This window comes from Poeciliopsis prolifica, unplaced genomic scaffold (genome assembly GCF_027474105.1).
Source record: "Poeciliopsis prolifica strain line A6 unplaced genomic scaffold, Auburn_PproV2 SCAFFOLD005, whole genome shotgun sequence".
NCBI lineage: Eukaryota > Metazoa > Chordata > Actinopteri > Cyprinodontiformes > Poeciliidae > Poeciliopsis > Poeciliopsis prolifica.
In genome coordinates, this window is record NW_026562380.1 from 10,808,016 (window position 1) to 10,833,598 (window position 25,583).

The 25,583-nt window shown below is 40.7% G+C and overlaps 1 protein-coding gene across 3 annotated transcripts in view; it reads left to right on the forward strand.

The window, feature by feature from the left end:
- Nucleotides 1-25,583, forward strand: part of zmiz1a (zinc finger, MIZ-type containing 1a) — a 116,830-nt gene that overhangs the window by 69,240 nt on the left and 22,007 nt on the right. For all 3 annotated transcript variants that reach the window (XM_055029333.1, XM_055029335.1, XM_055029334.1), the window contains exons 4-6: nt 12,503-12,620; nt 15,483-15,596; nt 19,646-19,751. In XM_055029333.1, the coding sequence (XP_054885308.1) occupies nt 12,552-12,620; nt 15,483-15,596; nt 19,646-19,751 (289 nt within the window). In that variant the 5' untranslated portion in view covers nt 12,503-12,551. The remainder of the gene's footprint in view (nt 1-12,502; nt 12,621-15,482; nt 15,597-19,645; nt 19,752-25,583) is intronic.

A 25,583-nucleotide genomic window follows, 5' to 3' on the forward strand; every position in this document is an offset into this window, starting at 1 on the left:
CACGTAAACCTTTTGTTCAATTAGAGGTAACAATTTGGCCTCATTCGCTGCTTGTCGCTGGATTTTTGTACAAAAAAATGACTGAGCTTACTTTAGCTCCCAGCAGGATTCCTGCGCCCTCACCTGTGTGCGGAGCGCTCTGTAGAGACGACGACGAAGCAAAAGCGAAGGAGAGTCGGGGGAGACAGAGGTTAGAAATCCCCCTTTTTTTTTATTACATTTCCTCCGCAGAGAAAGAGGAGGCAAGATGGACACTCCATATCTCCCTGCTGCACTAGAAAACTCATCTAAATGGAAAACACATTGTCTTCATTATTTTGTGAGAGCTGAAAGAACAGGGTTGTCATGGTAACAGCCATCTGAGCGAGCTCAAGCGGGCGGCCAAGGGGTTGGTTTTAGGGCCAGAGGAATGAAGAGGGGGGGAAAAAAAGGGAAGGAGGAGATGGAGGTGGGAGGAAGAGAGAGAGAAGGAGAGACTGAGGGAGGGAGGGAGCAAGGAGTCAGAAGAGGAGGGGTAAGTTGGTGTGAAGAGATGAAGGAAAGACAATAGACATGGAGGGAAAATGTAGGAAGAGTGAGGGGTGGGGTGACACAGAAAGGAAAGGGCATGATGGAGAGAAGAAGAGAGGAATTCCAGAAGTCCTTTTTCTGTGGAGGCAGGCGGTACAAACGACCAGTTAGTGGCTCAGAGAGAAGAGTTCAGGGGTCCTTATTAATATCAAGGGGCCTCATGATGGTAGATTTAACATCTCAGGGATTCTCCACCCAACTTCACCTCTCTGGAGCCAACCTATGCACATTTAGGGGTTTCTGGCTGCAAAGCATTGCAGCTCTTCAACCAGAAGAAGCACTTATTGAACTGACGTCAGACTGGCTACTGCTTTAGCTCAACAGAGCGAGGATTTATATGAACATCTTCTTGTTTTTTTGGTGAAAATTGCATACAAAAACCCATGATTATGTGTAAAAGTTTTTGAAAATCATAACTCACTTTATGCACATAGTGAGGTCAGAACATGTTTAAAAGTCATCCATTCACTTATTTGAAGTCCAAATTACAAAGTCTAGCACTTGATTCTCTTTGTGTTGTTGAAATGGAATTTCAAAGAAATATTTTTCAGGGTGAACAAATGTAGCTTCAATGGTGCTTTCAGTGAAAATAGAATATTTAGGTTTAGAAATGAAAGCTTCTTTCCTAGATGATGGAGCGACAGACTCCTCTTCAGGTACTTCTTGGCAAAATGCCGCCCAAAACTCTTCATCAAATATTTACCCCTTCTCAATCTGCAAAGCACCCTGCAAACACACCAAAATGTTAAGGCGGCATCTAATCCAGTCCAAGTCCTCTCCTCTATTCTCCATTTTTTCCCAGTCTGGCTGGACTTTAGCAGCAGAGCTGTCAGTTCAACGTCAGCCAGAGGATTATGGTTGTTTCCACAGCGAGCGAGAACTAAATGCTTGTTTATTTAAGTTCCTTCCTGCGTTTCTGTTGTATCGCCAGAGGCATTGATATGACTGAGGCCTGACACAACATCATTATGGCAGGCATCAGCCGATTAACGAAATTAAACTAATTGCCAAAGTCTTTGTCGTGTAAATACTTAGCCTGGAGTGTTTGGCAAGGCGTTAGCATCCATTAGGATCTGACATCCAACCTCGTGTCTTCAGAGTCGTTGTTATCATCGTTATTCTGGACTCACAGATTGGATGGAACTGAGAAATCACAACGATTAGATTTATTTTTTCGGAGCTGAAACCATCGATGTTGCCGGGAAGCTAACGGTGGATTCAGCATTGGTGTGAGTAAACAACGTTTCCCGCAGAAGTCAGAGGAAAACAATTAAAGAGCCGTCAGAGCTGCTCAGCTTCTTCCAGATGTCTGCTCGTGGTCACAGGAGGGACAAACAGTGCTTCTCGTGATTGACCAGCACTTAGGGTAAGAGGCAGCCTGCTCATGTGTTCTGGCTGGCCGGCCAGCTGTGTGGCTGCCTGTAGGTCTTAGTGATTCATGTCACACTGTAATTGGTTTACCTGCTCCCCGTGTGTCTGCGCTCTGAGAGGACCAAAACAAATTACCCAAGGATGACCTCTCGCCATCTCCCTCTTGCTCTGCAGCCTATCCTCCCCTGTCTCTCACTGCTTGACTCACCCCCAACCTCCTCCTGCATGTAATATGTCGCATGACTGTCATTTCTTCTGCTCTTTTTTTTCCCCCTCCATCCGTACACCTTGACGTTTCCAGGTTCAGCTAGAGGAGAAATATTTAACAGTAAATGCGCGTTGGAGCTCAGTGAGACACATTAAAGCCTCTCTCGGTTTCAGTGCCTTCCATGTCAAACATCACGTTACATATGCTTGCGTGAAGACAAGTTCATGGAACGCATTTAAGATTGCAAATAAACATTTACACAGCAGCGGTGTTTTGTAAAAGCTGCAGTGAAATAGATTATCCTTTCAGCACTGTTTTATCCGCTCACTGTGCTAGATAATACCAACATGAATTGTTCCTTCAGTGAATGAATCTGGAGCCACTGTGTGTACGCCATTAGGCCCGTTTCCTTTTTTTTTTCTTTTTTTTTTGCAGCGAGCAGATGTTTTGTCGTCTTTGCTGCTGAGGCTCTTACTCTCGCGCAGTGGTGAACAAAAACTCAACAGAGCAAGATGAATGAGTGCAGCATTCTCCCATGTACCTGCGTAGGAAGGTCTCTCAAAGGTTATTTTGCTGTTTGTGTAAAGCTACCCTGTCAGTAGATTTCATGATTTTGTTTGTGTTGTTACATAGCTGGGTTTTGCAGGCTGTTTTTGTAACAGAGAGCAAGGTAGATGAACTATTAAATATCCGCTTTGTTGCGGTGTCCTTGAATAAACCTTTTTTTTTTTTTTTCTGTTAAAACATTTCAGGCCTTCTGCTTAAAAGGTCACGAGGTTTTCGACTGTGTCTTTTAAATGCACCTTTGAATATCTTAATCTGTTTTATTACATTTTCTGTACAGACATCAAATTTATTTTTCAATTCCATATTTTTTTATGTCACACCAATTCACAACAAATATCACCTCAATGCAGTTTGCAAGACATCCAGTTCATATTTACATAAAAGAACAAATTTAAGTCTGAAATTGATTCAAATACATCAGATATTTTCAAGATTAGCCATAGTCATTTAGATCTAATTTAATTTGGTCTAAATTATCTTGTTTTCTCAGAATGTGGTTGATCATTTTATGCTAGGTAGTGAAAGGAAGCTCAGCTTGTATTGAGCTCTTGGCTTTGTTGCAATCCTTCACCAGGAGCAAGCATGTGGAGACAGTAGAAAGGAATCACTCCCTTTTATCTGAAAGAATAATATATCATCAAACATTGTACGACTGCTTTGGATAAATAAAAGATCCTTGAACGAAACATTTCAACCATTACAGGCGAACAGAACAAAAATGGACACATTCTTTAGTTCACGTCAAATGAATAGAATAGGATTTCAATTCAAGCTTCAATGGAAAAAAAATTGAAATAGTGAAATAGATGTTGTCCGTGTTTGAAAAGAAAATAACTTTTGATTCTGTATATCCTCAATGCAAACTTCAGCAACCTTCAGCGATAGAAATGGATAAAATAGGCATTATCTTTACTCAGAATGTGAAAAAACTAATTTCATGTCGGGAATTTTTTTCAATACATACTGACATCATTTGTCGTCCAGTTCTCGCACTCAGCCATAATAAATTGTTATGATAAAAAAAGAAATGAGACACAGTTCATAAGAGGAATGGCATCTATTCCACCATCAATATCTTCTTCTGGGTTTGACTCACAGGTAAACACTGATGCAGAATTACCTTCTATGGGAAAAAAGACACTGAGATAACAGTTGTCGAAGTTAGGAGTACTTTCTATGGGAAACAAAAACAGTGTTAATAAGGACAGGAGCTCTGTCAGTTCCAGGAAGAGACATAGCTAAATAGAGAAAAATAAAAAAAATTAGATCTGGCACACCTTCTATGGGAAGAACAGAGAGAGTTAATTGACACAGTACTTGCACATAATTTAGAAATGGGGAGTAACAGGAGAAAAGAGCAAAGGGAGGACAAAATAATCATCATATTCCCCAGTGGCATACCTGTAGAAATAGCTCAGATATCCAAAGCTACTCTAAATACATACATTTTATGAAACTTGGAAAAAAAGTATGTCAAGATTCAAATACATTGTCTAAATAACTGCTTTGTTTTTAACGGAAAATGAACTCTAGAAACAACAAAACTCCTGTCTATTCTTGTCTAGTTGTTGACTTACACACTGTTTGCTCTCATTGTTTAAATATTCACAAGCATCCTTCGCAATCTGAAAACGTTTCTGCCTGAAAAATACGCGTGTACCCTGTATTCAGTGTAGCTCCTAACTAAGATAGCTGTGATCCAATCAGCAGCCGACCTGCTGCTGATTGGTCAGCAGCTGATTGGTGGCAGCTGACCAAATGGTGGCCCTGTGTTTGTGTTCAGAAAGAATAATTGAACAAACTGGTATGCAGGCATTTTATTTCTCCTCTGAGATTGAAACAAAAAGACCATCTGGGAGAGCATTTCAATCTGTCTGTTATCAGATGAAAGCACTAGAAGTTGTTTCATTGACATTTAATTCTCAAACTCAGTGTTAACTTTTTTAATCATGCATTCTTGAAGCTTTGTACTCCTGTCTTGTCAAGTCACAAGACATTCACTGTCTTCATCAGCGTGACTAAATTACTTTTGTTGATCAGTTTTGTGATAGCTGAAAGCTTAAGGTCATGTTGTTGCTTTTTTTAATCTCATTCAAGACTGAAAAAGTGTTATTTTTGAAAACAGTCCTTGAGCTGCCTAATAATTACTTTGCTGCCAGACTTCCAGGAAAAGGTATGTTTTTGTTGCAGTTGTTTTCCAATGTTTTCAGCATTGCTTCTAATTAGAAATGACTCAAGAACTGATAAGGCTCATCCAATAAACCCTTAGCTGCAGTGCAGACTGTTTAGTCCCACCAAGTGCAGAAAGGTTGAACCTTTTTCTGTTTTTTTTTCTTTTCTATTTAAGGTTTGTGCTTTTAGTGTCACAGGCAAGGAGAGTGGAGGGCAGGCTGGCACAGATATATTTTTGCTCTCCCTAATGACACCAATACCATTTCATGGCTTGGTGAGCAGATTGAATCACACTCGGTCTTTGTAAGTCTCACTCTCTGCCCCTGTCTTTCTGTTTCTCTTTGCTGCACACACTTCATCACTCTGTCCTCTCGCAAAAGACCGCTCATTTGCTGCCGTACGTCCGGTGTGTTGCATTCGCCCCTCGGTGGATGTTGTTTAATTGCATGTGGGTCAGCAGTTTGTCAGTGCTGAAACCGAAGGACATGGAATTTGTCAGTTTACCCATTCAGCAGCCACAGGGGGCGGTGTGTGAGCTAACAGCTCTGCTGGAGCCAGGCCCGTAAGGTTAGCTTTACACGAGCCTGTCAGACTGCCCTGTCAATCATGCTCCTCTCCTCTGATATACTGTCAAATCTTCTTACATTTACTCTAAAATCACAGAAGACTGATGCGATTACACTTAATAAACCTTGTGCGGTCCGCTGAGGCGGTTTGGCGTTCTGGGCTTTTCCTAGGCAGACCTGGTTCAGGGACTTAAAACATACACATTCCTGCCATGTTTGCAGTTTATACGTGCTTTCCTTACACACTTTCTACATCTTGAGCATCACGAGTGATATAATCTTGTCTTTCGTGACACTGGAAAATTGCATGTGGCAGTCAGGACATACAATCTTCCGCAGCTGGTATTTATAGTCCTCGGCAACTGGAACGTTGTGTGGAATAAGGAGTTCATTCATTCATCATGTGATGTGCGAGTTCTTTACTGTTCACAGATGACCTGATTTTCGATCTCATCAGTAAACAGAAGACCCCTCCCTGTTAGTCCATAGAAGAACGTAAAAAACGAAAACACGATCCTCTAAAGGAGTCTACAAACAAAACCCAGAACTGCATTTGATGTAGGTATGATTTTTATCTTGCGCTGATCTGAGACAGCAGCTGTGAAGGATTTCCTCAAGGTAGAGAAAAACCTGCAGCTCCAGCTGAATAATTCACATTTATGTAACACCGTTTTTTTTTTTGTTTCTTTATTTTTTTTTACTTTATCTAGCTACTGCAAAGAGTTTGCCATTTACACACACTCATAGAGCACTTATAATACATGTTTGCACTTGATATGTGCAGAGAATTTTACTCTCGCACATCTGAGGCAATTGGAGGTTAGTACTCTGCCCAAGGATATTCCAGCACTTCAGAGTGCTCGGGATTAAACCCCCAATGGAAGAGGGTTCCTATTCTACAACCAATCTACAGCTACAGTTCATACTTTATATGCTGATTCTTCTTTCTGATTAAACCTTTTCTAGTGCTCATTTATTGGGTTAACCGGGACTGCTTTTGTCTGGTTTGTCATTGCCATGTAAAAAAACATAAAAAATTGTAAATATTTAGCTTTGGAAGCGTTTTTCTCGATTGGTGACAGCTTCGCTTTGTGAGATTTTGTGTTATCAAACGTCCCAATTTTCAGATTACAAGGAAAAGGTCCAAGCAAAAAGTGTTTTTTGATCCAGCTTACCTAAAACAGGGAATCTGTTGCAGTACATTCATCTGCGATATTACGCATGAACACAAAAGATCCACAGAGACATCAACTGGTGAGTCTGAGACTCAAAAATCTTCAAGTCAAGCCTTATCTTATTTAACACTGCAAGGTAACTCTGTCAACACTATTTGGTGTGGACGCTGTTACACATAAAAACGGACTCAGTTAACTATTTTTAAGTTTAATTTAGCAAATTTAGGCATGTGTGTGGTTCCTTAAGAGAGTAAGAGAGAGCACAACTTTCAGTAGACAACAGGAAGAACAAACTGAACATGCGGTAAAGTTGCTTTGAGTTATCACCTGTGTGATCTGGAAATGCTGGCAGCCTTTTGGAAAGTTTCATAATGCTAGCTTTGCTAAACTTGCCAGTTGCTGAAATAAGATTTTAATAGCAGGTTAGACCGTCAACACTGCCATTATCTTTACATTTTTTTTGTTTCAAATTTAAAAGCACAGTACATATTATCTTTAAAGCAACCTTGTATTAGTTGACAGTGGTCCTTGTATTGTATTTATTGCTTTTGTGGTGAGGTTTAAGTCTTTACAGTGTTTAAAATCTCACGCAGAATCAGCTGAACTTTTTTGCTTTCACTTTCTGATTTCACGCATTCAGCGATGAAGTAATCATCAGTTCTCAGGGGGAGGATCTTGTGGCGCATACCTGAAATAGTCCACAACTGAAGGTCCGTATTTATAGGCAGAAACAGAGCGGCTCATGTATCTCCACATCACAGCTGTTTGCATTGCAGTGTTGGGTGTCACATAGCTGCCCGCTGCTCCCGTAGTTGTCACATTAAAACAGAAGATAAACAAACGGGACTATTTGGAGTTTATTTTTTTCCACCCGTGGGACAAGTCATTTCACATTTTATAGAGCCAAGTGGTTGTGAGGGTGTGCAGAGGGCTGAGTTTTATAAAGCCCAGTGGGGGCAATATGACTAATAGTTGGCTTTGCTGAGAGGAAAAAGAAGAGCAAGAGAGATTAAGTGGAGGAGAGGATTAAGAGAGTCAAGAAAATAAGCAGGAACAAGGCAAACTGGCAGAGATGTGATGGTGGAGGCCGGTTTGGAGGCGATGAAGAACCATCAGCTGTGGACAGGCCAGACTGGACGGCGGGGAAATAAAGGCAGGAAACGGGACTGCCTGACTATGAGAGTTTGCCATTAGAGATAATAGTGTGTGCGTGTGTGTGTAAGAGAGGGAGAAATGGCTGGTGGCTTTTTGCAGACATACTTAGAGCGGTGTATGTGGGAGGGAATGAGATATAGAGGCCAGTGCAGCTGAGTGGTGTTGATTGGCCTGTTTGAAAACACATGAACTGCAGACGGTGAGGGAGAGAAACCCTGTGCGCTGGGATAAAGTGTCGCTCTGCGCCGTGCCACGCTGCAGCCCAAACCACATTAGAGCAAATGAATCCATTCCACCTCCTGTTATGGCAGCTCCCACTTGGGGCCACGGGAAGGAGGAGGAGGAGAGCTAAAAGGAGGAAGAGAGGAGGGGGTGCGAGAGTGGCAGGAGTGTTGAGATATGAGGGATGAGGAGAGGAAAATGATCGAACAGAAAATGGAAGGTGGTGTTAGGGAAGTGGCATGCTGGGTGGCTCTAATGATGTCTGAGGGCTACAGAGGAGAAGAGCATAAAGCACACAGAGAGGTAGAGAGGCCAGGGGCTTCAGGGGTGAAGGGGGGGAGGTGTGGTCCTGAAAAGGAGAGGAGGATTTTCTTCTCTGTCAAGGGAGCAGGAGGAATAGTTTCCTCCTCTCCTTAATGAAGTTGATATCATGCCAAACTTAACAGCAATTGCTTTTTTATATTCTGCATCGGTGTCCTCTGCACTTTAGTCTCTCAATAACCAGAGCTTTAGAAGAGAGAGCAGCAGCACCTTCCCCTAATGTGCCTTTACTCATTTTGTAGAAGAAGGTGCCATCCAGAGCAGCAAATCTCTTTACGTATTGAATGTACCTCCTTCTCAAGGCTTTTTTGAAATCCATTCAACCCTAAATCTTAAAAAAGTCATCAACATCAACAACTTTAAAGAAAAATATTCCCTTAAAGCTCAGTTTGAAACTCACAAGTTTCTCCGGGATGTTTAGTTGGTAATAGGACTGATTAGTTTCCTTTGTTGCTTTGCCATGACGGCATTTTAACCTTGGATTAATCCCATGAAATAAAGTTATTAATTTCTTTTAAAAATATTTGCGCACTTCTGTAAGTGTCCTTACGTTGATAAACGCGTTGAATGAAGCATAAACCAAACAGGCAAGGGATCTGAATGTTTGAAGCAACCTTTGAAAAGCAGTCAAAAAGAAAATGGAAGAGGATACTCTTCCATCAATCAAACTATTTTATAAATGGATAAACATGGCAGCAAAGTGTCCCCAGAATGTTGCTACTGGCAAAACTGCTTGTTGTTGATACTTGAAAAGTAATTGTCCTGCCAAGAATAACACCGAGAGGACAACTGCAGTGGACATCCAAAACAGATATTTTAATGTCAATGCCAACCAACCACAGTCCCTCATAACATAAAAAAAGACATTTTTACTCATTAGTGGATAGTTTTAATTTAATTTATTTACAGCTTAGCAATGTGGAGTGTTAAAAAAATGATAAAGTTCAGAAAGTGTACTTTAAATTAAAATCTTAGTTTTCTCTACCAGGATTACCTGATTCTACTATGATTAAAATAAATAAATAAATGACAAATATTTATGTTTTATTATTAGTCAATAAATATTCAATTTATTTCCAATATGGCACTGGAAATAAACAATACAGGAAAATATAGAGCATATTTCACTTTTTATGTTTTGTAACTCAGCTAAAGAAGAACTAAAGCATACTTCATTTACAGGTTTACAATGACAGATTTATCATGTTTTAGCATACAGGTACATGTAATGTGCTACACTTCATGAGAGATTTGTGTTTCTTTAAACAAGATCTTTTCAAAATGAATATGAGCTACCATTACAGTTTTAGCAAGCAAATTTGATTCACAATTACTGTGTTTTATGTGATAGAGGGAGAGCAGCCCATGTTACACAGCTCCACAGAAAATTTTACAAACTAAAGATAATTTGTTGTTTTTTTTTTGTATTAATGCTGCCATGGTAACATGTGATATCAACTTCATATATATCCAATTCTGCTAGTACTGACATCAGTCAGGACTTCCAGCTTGGATACTTCCATGTATCCCTCAGTGACTGATCACTTTCACGCAGCACATTGCACCTGACTAATGTGGTAGTCATTTGTCTGAAATGAGAACTCGCTCATGCTGCGAGTGATCATACAGTAAGTGTGTGTGAACGTGTAGCGACGAGATAATTCCAACACGCTCTTTGTGTTTCCCTCTGCCTCTTTTCCTCGTAAAGCCCAGCCCTTCTTGCTCTCCCCCTGCTTCCATACTCCAGCGCCTTTCGTATTACTGCGCTTTTGTTTCAGAGCACGCGTTCCCCACACCGCTTCCCCGGCTTGTTTTGCTCAGAAAGCGAAGACATGCAGGGAGGGAGGGCAGCAAAGAAAGACGGCAAGAGGAGACAGACGCTTCCTCGGATGTTGGTGTTACATGTGGCTTGTTACCCTTCTCTGATACACAGCTGCATCCTCCCTCAGTTGTTTAAAGAGGAGGTTGTAATATGCGCTTCATGACTGAATGTTTAATGCTTTGTTTTGTTTGTTTGTTTGTTTTGCACCTCTATACAGTGGTGGTAAAACGTCTCATTTGTAATAATAACTTTAATATCTGTAACTGATTTCTTCCGGTTGGCTTTTCGTCACACATAATTTTGTATAACAATTTTTAATGTCAAAGGTACTTTTAGAAAAATTATGATTTCACTTATTAAGGGGAGATAAGCTGTTCATATCAGCCCTGTCTTATATAAAAAACCCAGCCCCACCCCTTGTTATATTATGAATTAAGTATGATAAAGCTGTTTTTTTTGTTGAGAAATCAGTTAAATTTCAAAAGCCAACAGCAACAAAGTGAAGGTTTTTAATTGGTCTAGTCAAAGTATATACTTATCTGAGATGCTATTAGATCAGCTTATACAGTCCATTCTTTTATCATCTTGGATATCTATATTTAAATGTGGATTTGATACACTGAGTGTGGAAAAAGTGTGGAAAAAAAGTCTGGCTGAACTCTGTACTCTGGTCGTCTTTGTTGTCAAACTACAGTGGGAGACAAATTTGTACAAATGCTCAATAAGGAGCCTTTTTACGGCCGGGATATATTTTCTGAAAAATGGTGGAAACAGAAGGAGTTCAGCTCTATTTGCAGGAAAACCTAATTGGTCACACAGCATCATTTTGAGCAGGGATGCAGAGCTCGAGCAACAGTCACTAAAAGACCTGTCAGGTGGATTCTCATGTCGGTTACGACGCCTGCTCAGCTGTTTCAACCTCACTCGCGTTCTCCTTTCAGAACCTGAGGGCCTGTCTTTTCATTGACTAACAAAGGTGGTACATGTTTTCCACCAGAGGTGAGACCACTGTGTAAAATAAACACAGACAGAGAAACATAAAAGAGCCGTGACATCTTCGCTTTTCACTGTGTTGGGACGGCCGGGTGTGGAGCTGCAGGAGAACCAATTAATCAATAGCCACAAGGTCAGATGGCCAGCGCCGGGCTGGACCGTGCTCTGTTAGCGGCAGGCAGAGCCGTCTGCTGCTGAATGGGATTTGTAGCACTTGTCAAAGGCTTTAAAGGAGCTCTTTCTGGACGACTTGCTGCAGGTGGAAAGTATAAAAGAGGGAGGTGATTAGCAGCAGGAGAGGGAGACATCTGCTGGACACTGGGAGACACAGCAGCTTGTCAGGATAAGGACACCCGATGTTGTGGTTATGGTTTGTGCAGTTAGTACCAGAGGAAGGCGGTCTTGACTGCTTTTATAAACACCACTCAGTCGAAGCTGATAAGAATAAATAAGGTCTTTTGACAAATTCTTTCCTCCAGAATTTCTCTTTATTCATGCAAGCTGTGTGTTTAAGTGCACTCCAGGTAATTCCACCCTGGTAATGCTTAAACCGGAGAGGATTAGCAATACAGTGTCATTCTCAAAGTGCTCCTTTGAAGTTTTCCACCTTTTTTTTTTGCTTTTATCAAAGTAAAGAATTCAAGCTTTTTGAGTTCACATGCTCTTAAATGTGTGTGTCTAAGTTAAATGCTGTGCATTTATGCAGCAGTCAATCAAAGATAAGCACTCCAGACTGAAATGAAAACTCCCCGACCGAGCGTTTTGCCTCTGTTATGTTGGTTTCACTCGGTGGGGAATCTTGGGGGACCCTTTATCAGTGCCGAGCAGCTTTCTGGAGCCCTGCCCCCATACCCACCCACCTGTGGTTCCTCAGTCGGTCTTTTTGTGTGAAGGAATGTGGGAAGGACCAACACTGATAGAGATAAACACAGAGGGATGGTGAGGGGATGGAGGCCTCATCGGTGAACCAGCACGATACCTATTAATCCTGACTCAATCCTCCACTGTGAGATGGTTGGAGTTGTAGAATATGGGGCCAAGATTGTTGCTTCTCACTGATCCGAAAAGAATATCATGGTAACCCATGGCTCCTGTGCATTCAGAAAAACTATGGAAACATGTGGAATTTGATTTCAAGATTTTCCAGGTCTAGTAAAAGATTATGGAAAAAAAAGAGATTATGAAATAATGGTCCTGTTGGTCCATTCATCCATCTGATCTTCAGTGATTCCGTTTGTAAACAGGTTTTCTGTTCAAATGCCTGAAAAGCTGTTTGAACCTCGCAGGCTTAAAACTCCACACACAATGGTCCTGACAGTTCTAACAGATGTACATCTCCTGTATTTTTCTCTTTTTGCAGAGTAAAACACAAAAAAAACTTTTAATGGAGTCCCGGTAGAGACATCAAGATGAACACGTTACCATCAATGGATCGGCATATCCAGCAGACCAACGACAGGCTGCAGTGCATCAAACAGGTGGGCCTAAAGTGAAACTGCTGCTTTTCCTTTTTTACTGCTCTTTGAAAACGGACCCCAAGTGGGCAAAGACAAAAAAACAAAAAAATCCTAGCCTTACTTTCTCCTTTCAGCACCTTATTTAGGCATCAGTGTGTCAGTCGTACAGATCATGTTGCAGAGGACCACAGAGGGAGGAAATCTGCCTATGAACACAAGAGCAGACTTCAAAGCTGCACAGCAGACTCAGAGTTTGTCTCTCCTCGTTTTGTGTTCTCTGACATCATGCTGCCAGCTCCTGATGTATGCCAGCTCTCGCTGCCGTTTTGCCTAAATGCTTCCCTGACTGTCAGCTTTCAGAAGACTTCTCACAGACACCAACATATCCTGGGGTGTCCGCCTCTGCGTGTGATTAATGGTCTGTAGAGCTCATGGGCTGCTTGACTTGGTGGCTGGCTGATGGCATATTTGTTTATGATACGTGGGTGTGAGCCTTTATATCTTGCAACATCTAAAGATGCCTTGTCTTAATAAAATAAAAAAAATAAATGAAGAGGCAAATAATAGCGCTTTCATTTTGAGATTACGAGATGACACCTCTCTCCTTCTGTGTCTCTGCTGAACAGAATGAACTGATTCCCTCAGGTGGTCCAAAAGTATTCATACCTTTAAGCAATAGCATATAGTTGTAAAATTGTGAGAACTAAGATAACTTGAGCTTTGTCAAGTTGGCTTGGGAGCATCTGTTAATAGCACTTTTGAACAAATGATGCAATAATTTATCGTCTTTGAACAAAAGTGAACTTCGGTTGTTAGTGTTTTGCTGCCTCTAGTAGGTTTTCTACAGTCTACTCATCCTCCCATCAGCTCTGAACAGGACTGAATAAGATCATTTTCACACCATGATGCTGCCAAAACAATGTTTTTCATGGGTGCGGCGTGTCTGAGATGACGGCATTGTAGATTAACTTTCCATCACATGTAGATTTAATTTTGCTGTCTTACGAACAGAATATATTCTTCCACATGTTTGTCTTTGTCTCCTACACAGGTTGTGGCAAACAGCAAATGTGACTTGTTACATAGCTTTCAGTTAATGCTGGCTTTTATTGCCACTCTTCCGTAAATACCTGATTTGTGGCGCTCATGACTAATAGTTGTCCTGTCAAAACAAGTGACGCTTTGTGGTTTGTAAGAATACATTTCCAAGTTATTTGTAGATTGATTGAAACTGTCTGCGATTTCAAATTAATTTTCGAAAATCAAGTCACCTATGTTATTTTTTGTTGCTACTTTGATTAATGAAAGTCAGAACTAGTGGAGTTTATGCACACGCCAGCTCATGCTGTAAAATAAGTCATGGTAAAGCCAACTTCAAAGGGTTAGTCACTGAGCGTTCAGCTGCCAGAAGGGTGTTTCTTTGGTTTGGGAAAATCTGGCAGATAGCTGAGCACTTGCAGCACTTTATTAGAAGAAGCCAGGTAGAAACTGAACAGCCAAATTTAATGCTGCCTGAAGAGATGGTAAATCATTTCACAGAGGGCACTCTGTCAGTTGTTTGGCTCCTTTCGTGCTGCAGTCGCCACCGGTGGTCATTGCAATCCTCGTTCTTATCCTTACCCAACCCCTGAACAGCAATAACTACAGGAACAACTGTAAAATGTCCCACCCTCACCACTTTCTTTACATCATCTTCCTCCCCCTTCATACCAGAGCTGGGGTTGTCATTGGTGACCGCTGCATCAGGCGGAGCCGGGCTCAGTTCAAGACAAACAGCTCCTGCTGTGCAAGGTCTGATTTTCCTCATGCTGGAGGCTGATACGCCTCCCATCAGGCAGCAGTAATGCCTGATGATATCACTCATCCAGAAGAGGCTCTTGTCCTCTCACTCTTAATGAACAAGAGCATCTCTCTCTGACTTGCTGTTCTTGCTATCAGTCAAACACCTTCGAGAGTCCAAACCGAACTCTTCCAAGTTCTCTCTTGAAGCCCATGAGATCACTAAAGAGCGTTTTTCTGTAGGCATCCCCATCATGTTTGCAAGGAAGGTCCTTTTTTGTCATCAAATAGCTGCCCTTCCAGAAACACTCACCTTCGCTGCCCTCTAAGAACAATAGTTTTACCTCCTCTGCAGGAAAACACAAAACAAGATGCTTTAGCTCCAGATAGGAATAATAAAAGCTTTCAAGTGGGCTCCAGTCTCTCCAACTGAGCAAGCCGGAGCTCTGTGCCGTTTCAGAGCTATTAACCTTCTGAGGAGTGAAGAAAGGGAGCTCAATTTTAAAAACCGCTTATTGTGTCCTGCTAGCCTCAGAAGCCCTCGAACAGTGAGAAGAAAGGACTCGACTGTTTCAGGCCTCAGTGAACAAGCGAGAGAGGCAGACAGAGAGTGAAAGAGATTAGACAACACACCAACGGCTCACATTGAGCCTGCACACATAGCTGCCAGGACCAAGGTTGTTTTCTTTGTGCGCAGCCAAGTCAGGCAGTGGACCTCTGGTGTGTTACACTCTGAAAACCGGCAATGAATAAGGCAAAGAGTGAGAGAGGGAAAGAGAAGATTGGAGGGAACGGTTCGTTTGCTGTGCGGGTCATGGAGGCGAGGGATGGGTGTTGCCAAGAGAGATTAACAAGAAACACTGGCATCATTGTTGATATGGGTGTGATCTTCTTCCCACAATGCAGCAGAGCTCCAAGTGGGCGTAGATTGGAAAGAGTCAAGGTCCTCACAGGGTTGTGCAGAAACACAAGACGTTAAATCAAGGCAGGTTGGAGGCTGCGGAACGATTAGGTTTTCAGTGTTTTTTCAATTTGTACCAAACGTGAGGAAAGAAATAACACTTATTCTTTTCACTTCTAATGGGTCTATGTGTGTTTGCACAGCACTTACAGAACCCGGCCAACTTCCACTCGGCTGCCACGGAGCTGCTCGACTGGTGTGGAGATCCCCGGGCCTTCCAGCGACCTTTCGAGCAAAGTCTCATGGGATGTCTGACGGTATGCAAACTACAATTATGGTTTTGGTCTTTTTTTTTTTTTTTTTCAGGTACTTTTTAGAAGACAGGAGCAAAACAATAATTAGACTTGCATAGTTCAGTGCAAAAACAGAAGACGAGACAATGTGTCCACATCTTTTATGTTTCAATGTTTGGACTGTGTTTTTGTTTTTCTGCAATTTAAATGCAATTTCTAAAAGGTTATCAGCAAGGCTTTCTAATTATAACCAGGTCTGAGATCCTCACATTAGAATAACCTTGAGTATTAAAACAATAGTTTTAAACAAATAAAAGCATGCTCAAGGACAATGTGGAGGAAATGGCTGTTAAAAGCGAAAACACAGAGAACAGAACAAAATTAAACATCTTAAGAAAACTCAGAAAAATGTTCTTTAATACATTTTGAATTGGTTGTGGATGAGATTTTCTAGGAATGATTGCTCAGCGTTAAATCAGTGTTAGCATCGCGAATAATGTGGTATGTCAAAGGAAGTAGAAGATGTGGATCTCAAAATCTATGAAGGAATATCAGTGTGTCAATATACAACAGACATGGAAGTGCAACATTATGGGGAGACTTAAAAGTAAGAAGGAGGGGATTAAAATCAATGTCGTATGTAACAGAAAAAAAAGTTATTGAAGGACAGAATATCCTCGGTAGAAGGAAGCCTGGTAATAACCTTGGCAGCGGCATTTGTGACCAGTTGAAGTGCAAAGGGTACTAAGCAAATGGTACAAACTGAATATAATCTCTGCTGGAGAACATAATGAGAGATATTATCAAAATCAAAACTCTGATTGATGGTTAACAGCACAAATTCAGTCAATTGTGATTTTGACCAGGGCTGCTTTTATACAGGTACTGTATCTATAAACCAGACTGGAACTGTTCAGACACATTGTTATTGGTAAACTAAGAGAAGGTGCATGCCAGCACTCTATCTGTCATGCTGTTCCTACAGTCTGCTTTTTGCTACACAAAAAAATAGGAACATTTTATTTTTAGGGAAAGTTTCAGCAGTCTTCTCTTTGTCAGTGTGCAGCAACAGATGGAAGAGGGGTTCTCAACGGGCCATGCATGCGGAGAATTTCAGCCCCTGCAGCATTTTCTCTGGCATCCTGTTCTTTAAATTGGTGGAACAATATAAAGGATTTTCTTTCTAACAACATGCACACGTTTAGTTCTACCTGAGCCCTTCCAGCAGGCATAAATATTTAACTTCAAAAAAGCCCAACTCCAAGGTTATTGTTTCCAGCCAATATTCTTGTGAGAGCAAACAGATAAATGATCGTTAACGTCTAAATCAAAATAAAAGCCTCTTAAAGGGTGATAAAGAGCTGTACAATGGAGCCCACTGCCAGAATCCCTCTCAGCATGGGGCTCTTTCCATCAGCTAAATTGTTTCATTAGACTCTGAGAACAAACTGCTGCTTATCTGAAGAATTACTGCAAGCAACAAGTCGGAGCATTCTTATGAGTAACTCTGCAAATCAAACGGATGCCACATGCGAGGCTGCTTGTTCTGTTTGTGATCTTCTGCATGTGCAGCTCTTCCACGGTGGCTCCAGAAGCAATGAAAGTGACACAGCTTCTGCCATTGCTATCAGCTTTTTCTTTTTCTGAGATGTAATTGTAGCTTTTGTCTGTATATGTGCATTCTGTGTCAAGTTGGTGTGTAAAGTCAGCGGATTCAGATGTGCTGCACGATTTATTTCTGTTCAAAAGCAAACCTAAAATTGTATTGACTTGCAGTTATTTTATAATGCATAACTTATTGTGTACTCTGGGTACAGATATGTGGTGTTATCTGCTGTTCAAAAGGGACAACGAGAATTCTATTAAATCTGCAATATTTAACTTTTACGAAAAGTTTTGGCAGTGTAATATGAGACAGACAATCAGCGAAAAGATTGATCTCTTCCGACTTCTCCCTGTGCTCTGATTGGTTGTTTCCAGTTAGCACTGGAGGCGGAGGTGCTCATATTTTTTTGCAGATCAAAAAAACTGAGTAAATTGAAACTGCCAAGGTATAGTGACAGTTTCAACAAATAGATATATAAAAATTTTACATAAAAGTAACATACTGTACCTTTAAGTAGCACACATGCAATCAAATTCATAGAAGAAAAAATTACTTCTTGAAAATTATCACATACCTAAGTCTTTGTCTTGCAGCTAAAAGGTCCTGGATGCCACCGAGTCTCTGCATGGAGTTAGCGTGTTCTGTTCACGCATTTGTGGTTTCTCCCTCGGCTCTCCGGCTTTCCCCCTACATTCTGAAAACATGACTGTTTGGATAATTGGTTTCTCTAAATTGTCCGTAGGTCTGAGTGTGTGCATGGTTAATTGTCCTGTGTCTGTGTATCCCTATGGTGTACCGACAGTCTGTCCAAGATGCGTCCAATCTCTTGACCTCTAACCACAAGAGATAAGTACCTACTCTTCAATGAAGCTAGATGGATAGATAGATGTTAGAACTTACTTAAATATGCCGCCAGGATTTATTAAAAACTCTACAACAACTGGAACTGAAGTGAAAAAGATTGGACAAGATCTCAAGCTTATTTCGAGAAGGTTAAGAAAATATCCCAGAGGCTGAAAGTTATAGAATTGCTGCAAATAGTGGCATCCTGGGATCACTAAGTCTTTATCTGCATGCTATCTCCAACTATCTACATACCAACTGGTTGTTCTAACAGCATGAAAGAAGAAAACATATATTTGCCTGGAATGATTGAAAAGTCTAGGTCCCAGGACTATCTTGAGAATTGTGCAAAGGGGAATGATCTTTGTACCAGGCAACTGTATAAAATGAAATGAACTGGCAGTTTACAGAACTGTCTCCTCTGGACCTATCAGAGGTTATTGTCAATCAGAAGCTGACCTGAGGCAAAATAGGATGTCCATTTTCAGCAGAAAATGGACATCAGGAAAAAGCAGGATTAAACCACAAAGCTGTTTCGTTTTATTTTTATTTCTTCTCCAGGAAGGAGAGATAAACACAAATCTGAGCAACCCACTAACCTTGCAGCACTTATTCCAACACTGTTTTCATATTGACAGAACTATGGCCCCGCATGTACATCCTCCGAGGGAGATTAGGCTGAAAAAAAGGCTTATGAGGTGAAACACTGTTAAATCCATGTCGAATCTAGGCTGGCCTTCGTAGCTGGCCGCCTGCCTCGTGTAAACCGAGGGGCCAGCCCACTTACGAGGGAAATCAAACGATTGACAGCAACTACTTTGACCGTTTTTCCGCAGAGGTTGCATAATAGTTTTTGGCCAGATGGATTATGTTGACGCGCTGATGACGCCTAAACATGTCTAGATAAATGTAATACACTCACTGGAAGTATAAAGTTATTTGTGATGATTAATTCCTGCCTAATAAATTTAGTTGCTGACACAGGTTTTATGTACGTTTCGTTTGCTTTGTTGTTTGTGACAAATGTCTATTAGGGTTGGAAAAGCCGGTGGGTGTTGAAGTGGTTCCCCTCTGCATATGTCTCTGCAATCTTATTTTACATCCCTCGGGATTTCTTGTAATATCACGTTAAAGTCTAGAGGTTTTACTTATGGTCTCGAGAATAATTGGCGTTTCCCTGAAGTTATTTCACAGGCCCTTGCAAAAATATTTATAACCCTTACATTTTTTTTTACATGCAGTAAGTTATTTGGAATGAAAAATGAAAAGCTCACTTTACCTTGAACACACCATGCCCACAGTGAAACATGGTGATGGCAGCGTCATGACTGGGGATTATGCAGCGCTAACTACAAATGCGTACCACATTTATTTATTTATTGTCAAAAAGATTTCAAAATGATGAATCATTTCTTTCTATTCATCTGGACGAGTTTACAATATTTCTGGTGTATTTGTCAAAGCTTAAAATTGTGAAGGAGGGAATCTAAACCTGAAAACCAACTAAGATGTGTTGATCAGGGCTGAAGGGGTATGTACAGTAAATAAATCACACGAGGTTAAAAATGGCCGGGTTTTAATACAGGCTAAAAAGACACTTCCTGATTTATGACTTCTTCTGCAGGTGGTGAGCCGCGTTGCCGCCCAGCAGGGGTTCGACTTGGACCTGGGCTACAGGTTGCTTGCTGTGTGTGCTGCCAACCGGGACAAATTCACTCCTAAGTCTGCAGGTAAAGACCCTCCAGCTAAGCAAAAAAATGCAAGCTGATGCATGTTCATCCATCACGCCATTTAGTACTGCTGACTTAGAAAAACAAAATTATCTCATTAAATCGCTGCTTTAAACTCATTGTTAATTTACCAGATTATGCAGTGGACCTATAACCGTTAAGTGCTCAAAAGCAAATAAACGCACATGTTAAAGTTCCCATAAATCTGAGATTTGGAAGTGTTTGATTTCTGTTCACCAACAGCAACTCCAGACAGCACACAAAAAGCCCAGAGTATGATAATGTCACGATATTTTTAGATGCTATTAAACATTAATGTGCTATTGAGATGAGTTGTCTGAGTGGAACCCTCAGAAAAACAGTCTACTCAACACTAGCAGGCTGTGTGGCCCTACCTGTGTGAGTGCGCTTGCGTGTGGAGTGTGAGCTGCATGCGCGCGCACACATGTAACAGGGAAGGGTAAGCAGTAATGCTATCCTCAGACATTTATCTATCAAATCCAATTTCCTCCAATCCATACCTCCCCTCCCAGCCTCCTGTGCTTCTCTAGCAGCAGCTGGTTCTTGTGCATTTGTCAGAGTGAAGCATGCCGAGGCAGAATGGAGAAGCGAGGGGAGGGAAATAAAGAGATGGATAGCTGGAGATGTGTTGCTCGGAGGTGCCGGACCCTTCACGAGGCCGTCGACAGCCACACGAAACACAGATAAACCTTTGCTCAGCTGGTTAGATAAGCAGGAGAGTTAAATATTTTGATTAAACGCTTTGGTTTCTTTGTGGTTTTTGACAAGCCAATTATCTCACATGCGCAAAACAGGAACTGCGGTGACTGAGAGTAGCGCTCTGTAATCTTATCCCATTATTCTCCATGCAAGCCCCATTGTGTTGCAGCGTTCCGCTCAAAAGGCAGAAACGTATCAGCCTCGGCGTTTTTCACTCACATTGTCCTCGATAAGTACATTTACTAAAGCTGAATATCTTCTTTCAGTTGTGGCAGACAGCATCTTGTTGGGAGGAACCCTAAGTGCTCTGACAGACGTCAGCACACAATATTGATCGCTGTATTTCTCTGTCTGTCTGTGTTCTTCTGTCGGGATAATGTGATTGCTGTCCAGGCACGGCCCGGACTGGCTGGCTGGGCCCGGCTGACAGTCGGAATCATCTTCAGGGCTGCTGATGATTCTGGGATCTATTAGGAGGCAATGTGGAGTTTCAGGAAAAGCTGTTTATACATGCTGGACAAATGGGAGAGTTAGTGTAATTATTCAGGGTCAGAGCAGAAGATACGACCCAGGCATTCATCACATGAGGATGGCAGGCGGACTGTGAGTAAAGGGGGATCGTCCATACATGGACGTTTGTCTGGGAAAACAGACGGGATGGAGGAGAAAGTAAACAAAGCGGATTAGGTTTACCTTCACTGTTCTGTTCATAAGACATAAACATTCACATGATAAACAAATAAAAATGTGCTCATACTTGGTGATTTGGAAGGAGAAGGATTCATCTTAGTGGTGGGCAAAACTTGAACTTAAAATTGTATCGCAATATTTTTTTTCCCTACTGTTATATTGATAAAGTTTAAATTACTAATTTTTTAGGTAACTATGTCAGTGACAACATTCAAACAAGATGTTGTTCTTGAAAAACATTCTCATTTAAAATAGGCTTCTTCAGGATGCCACTTTATTAAAAGTATGATTTATGCTATAAAGTTCACACAGTAACTACATTTCTTCATATTTTAGAGTTTAATTACATTTATTGATGATCTCAAGGAACCAACAGCAGAGGAAAAAGCACAAATAACATTTACAACCACTATCAATTTTGTGTTTCTATAAAATGTTTCTTGATAAATATAAATAGAATGCATTATGAGAAATGACCATAATTCATAATTTTACACTTATATCATGTTCAAAATAAATAAATAAATAATTAAATAAAAAAAATTTCATTACTAAAAAAATCTGGAAAGGGTGGCATGCATTTGTATTCAGCCTGCTTTACTCTGTTACCCTTAAATACAAACTAAGTAAATAATAAATGAGAGTTAGCAGATAGATGAATGGACGTAAATGTTGTTGAATCCTGGAATTAAACCCACTGGAGGCTGAAAATGACCTCAAACTGACCTTTCAGTCAGACTACAGTCCTCAGTGCAAGACTTGACAAGTGATCTTACCTGATTCTTATTCTGCTTTTCAAATAAAATGAGTTTGATGTCTCTGTCTTAAAAGGTTGTTAGACATGTCAGCAGACTACTTTCAGCTATAATTGCAAGAAAATAGTTCTGTGTGTTATTCAAATATAGGACTGAATAACATTTTCAGTTATTAAAAAAAAAACTTCTTTCTCCTTCACAGTTGTGTCAGTAAAACTAAACTAGAAAAAATTAGCATTTGCGGTCGTATTGTGAAAAAGTTGAAGAAGTATTCCTCCTCTTGCAAGACGCACTATCAGTCTGTGCATTCATGGGAAGTATGGCCAATTGTGCTGCCTCAGCGTAATCTTCTGACAGTCGGCATGGCGACAGAGGCCTGCAGATCTGACACCTGAGAGCCCAGAACAGGGCCGATAAGTCTGGGGCGCTGTCTTCAGTCTCCTCGAGGAAATGATTCATCAAGGAAATATTTACTTTCGAAACATCAATCAAAATTGAAATGAGCTGAGCTATTTCTTTCAAGACAGACATGTTTAATAAATGCTAGACTTTCTATTGATCGTGTGAGAGAAATTGTTTTGATTCAGCAACAAACTAAAATACGACTCTTAGAAATGCAGTCAGAGAAGAAAGAAAAGCTGCGCAAGTAAAATAAAAAATTACAACTGAAACCAAATTTAAATGTAAATCGAAATAGATATTACAGCAGTGTACTGTATGCATCAGAGGAGCCCTAATAATCCTGCAGACCATGATTGGATTTGGTCTGTTTTCTGTTGGTTTGAACTAAACTTTGAAGATAAGTGAAACCGAAACACACGCAAGACAAGAAAAGATAGGCCAATATTTCAGGTGGTTGAGTAGGTGTTTGCATTTTCTTCACAAGAAAAACCAGCTTCAGAATAATAAAAACTTATAATTATTGACTTGAAATGTCTGCTGTCAGTTTAGGCCACAAGAGAAACTTGCATAGGTTAGTATCCAGTAGAAAAGACATGTTTTGTATGTCAGCTTTTTGTCATTTGTAGATCTCAGAGAACTATAAAGGCCTGGTTCTGTGAAAAGGAAAAGAAGGCCTCTTCCCTCTGCGACCCATCCAACCAAGTGGAGAGATTTTCAGCAACAGCAGGCTGCTGCTGATGAGCTGTCTGGAGATTGTGACCCTGCAGTGAAGCCTGGAGGATTATTGTGCTGCTCTAATCTGAAATCAGCCAGTGAAGAGACTTATCTGCTGTTGGGCAATGTAACATTGGCCCTGTTAATTCTTGGAGTAAAGACACTCAGCTCTAATGCTGTTTATATTCTTGTACCTGTGGCTGGAAGCTTTCGGTCTCTGATCGGTGGTTACTGAGGTTTGGGCTTACATTGTCATTCTGTGACAAAGCTGTCTCTTTAAACGTCCTTCACAAATCCTTGTAAGCATTTCGTACTTGATAATCTGTCGTCTGTTACCAGTAGACTTGCAGCTCATTAGAGGTTTGTCATAAACTAGGTGTGCAGCTGCCCTACAAATACAACCCAACCCAACAGACTGAGCTGTTGGGATACTGTGAAGTTCAGCAGACAGCAAATCAGATTATCGCCGTAATCCCTCCTGGGTTTTGCTGTTTCCATCCTCAGTGAATATGCCAGTCTGTCATCAAGCTCGTAGCCGTTCTCTTTATGAAGATAAACTCGGATTAAATGTCAAAACTGTTATATTTTCCAATGAGTTGTATCTTGAATAGACATTCTCCAAGTTGCAGATAATTTGTCTTTGGAGTGATATTTGTCCTCTTTTTTGTTTTAATGATTCAATCAGATATGGCAGCTGCTCGTTGGTTCTCTGTGTTGTTAAAGAAATATTTATTTATTTTAAATTGCTGACCCGGTTGACTGTCCTAAGTATTCTTGGCTGAGAAATTTACACGGCACTAAAACATTTGTTTCAGTATTAGTCATGCGTTGGCTTCAGCTGATGAAGAATGAAAGTTTGGTGGGAAACAACACTAAGAACAAAGCTTCTTTTTTCTTCTTCTTCTTCTTTTGACTTCTTGCATCCCTCCCACACGCTCACATATGCATCACTAGAGCTACCTTTGCAGACAGAAGCTGTCACAGCTCAGTAAATGGACAGAGTGAGACCTGCTGAAGTCACATCAGGAAGTTCTGACAGAAAACTTCCAGGGTGTGGCTGCAGCTGACCTCGTGTCCTCTGACCGACACACAACCCTAAAGCAGACAAGTCAACGCAGGCACTTCCATTAAACTAAAAGTGTCCTCAGTTTTTCTGCTTTTAGGTGACAACAATGTAATACGTGCAAATGCCAAAGTAAAATTCCTTTTTTCGTTCTTTTTTTAGATTTTGTCACTGCTTCTGGGAATGGGCAATATGACTAAAACTATTTATTCCAACATTACTAAAAGTGATTGAAAAAAGATTTAAAGATTTATTACCACTATAGGTGATCAAATACTGCTCTGAAAATATAACTTCTTTTGCACACAAGTTATATAGGGTGGTGCTAAAGTACTAAGATGGTCTCGTGAAACAAAAAGTGGATAAAAATAGTCAAAAACTGGGATTATTATCATTAAAACTGTAGGTTTAAAACAAAAACATTAAATGCATTAGGGCATAGTTGTAAAGTTGATAGAGATGTTTGTTGAGGTTTTTTTTTAGGTTCGTAAAAGTAAACATCTATAAAATGTTGCCTACAACCCCTCTAGGATTGCTACTATTACAGCTGCAGCTATTTTGGTGCGTTTCCCTCACAGCGATGCAAATCTAGATTGTGGCAAACTGGTTTCTGCGATTGGTTTCTTTTTGCTCTTCCGCTGTAAAGAATGCATTTGTCGAATGCACAACTAAATGTCTTGTCCAAAGTTGCTCCCACCTGAGCTGTCGATCTCTGCAGCCCCCCCAGGGTAAACACGAACCTTTTGGTTGTTTCTCTGAGTAATGCTACCTGTTTGGGTAGACGACCATGTGTCGGTACATTTGCATTTGAACCGTACTTTTTCAATTTTTAATTAATGGATCCAGCAGAGTTCTGTGTTATATTCAGATCTTGAGCAAATGTTTCTGTTGCACAACCCGGCTTCCTCCACAATTTTCTCCCAGATCTTTAATCCTTGTGGTGCAGTTTCTTCGCTGATGTGTCCTAAGAAACGAAGGTCTTCACAAAATAGCTTTATTTATACTGCTGTTGAATTACACACAGATGGAGTTTATATACTAATTGGATGATTTCTGAAGCCATTTGGTTGCACCAGATTGTGTTTAGGTGTGTGAGGGTAGATGGAGCTGATTATTATTGCACAGCACTTTTTTTTTTTCATGAAAATAAAGTTACGTCATTGGTGTTGATCCATCATAACACATTGAAGTTTGAGGTTTAAACATAACATTAATAAAAGTCAAAAGGATGAGAAAACTTTTCTGAACGGAGTCTATCCATTTTGATCATCTTCTCCCTGAATGATTAAAACCATGGAAGGATATAGATCCTTTATCACTGACCCAATCAACCCAACAGACTTTTATATTTAATTATTGCTGAGTAAGAGCAGTGCGCTGAATTATTAAGAAGAAACGGGGGGTTATTTTTAGCATGCAGGCCTCTCCTCTGACACTCTCTAGCGGTTGTGCTTCAGATGATGAAACCCCTTCGCAATCCCAAATCCA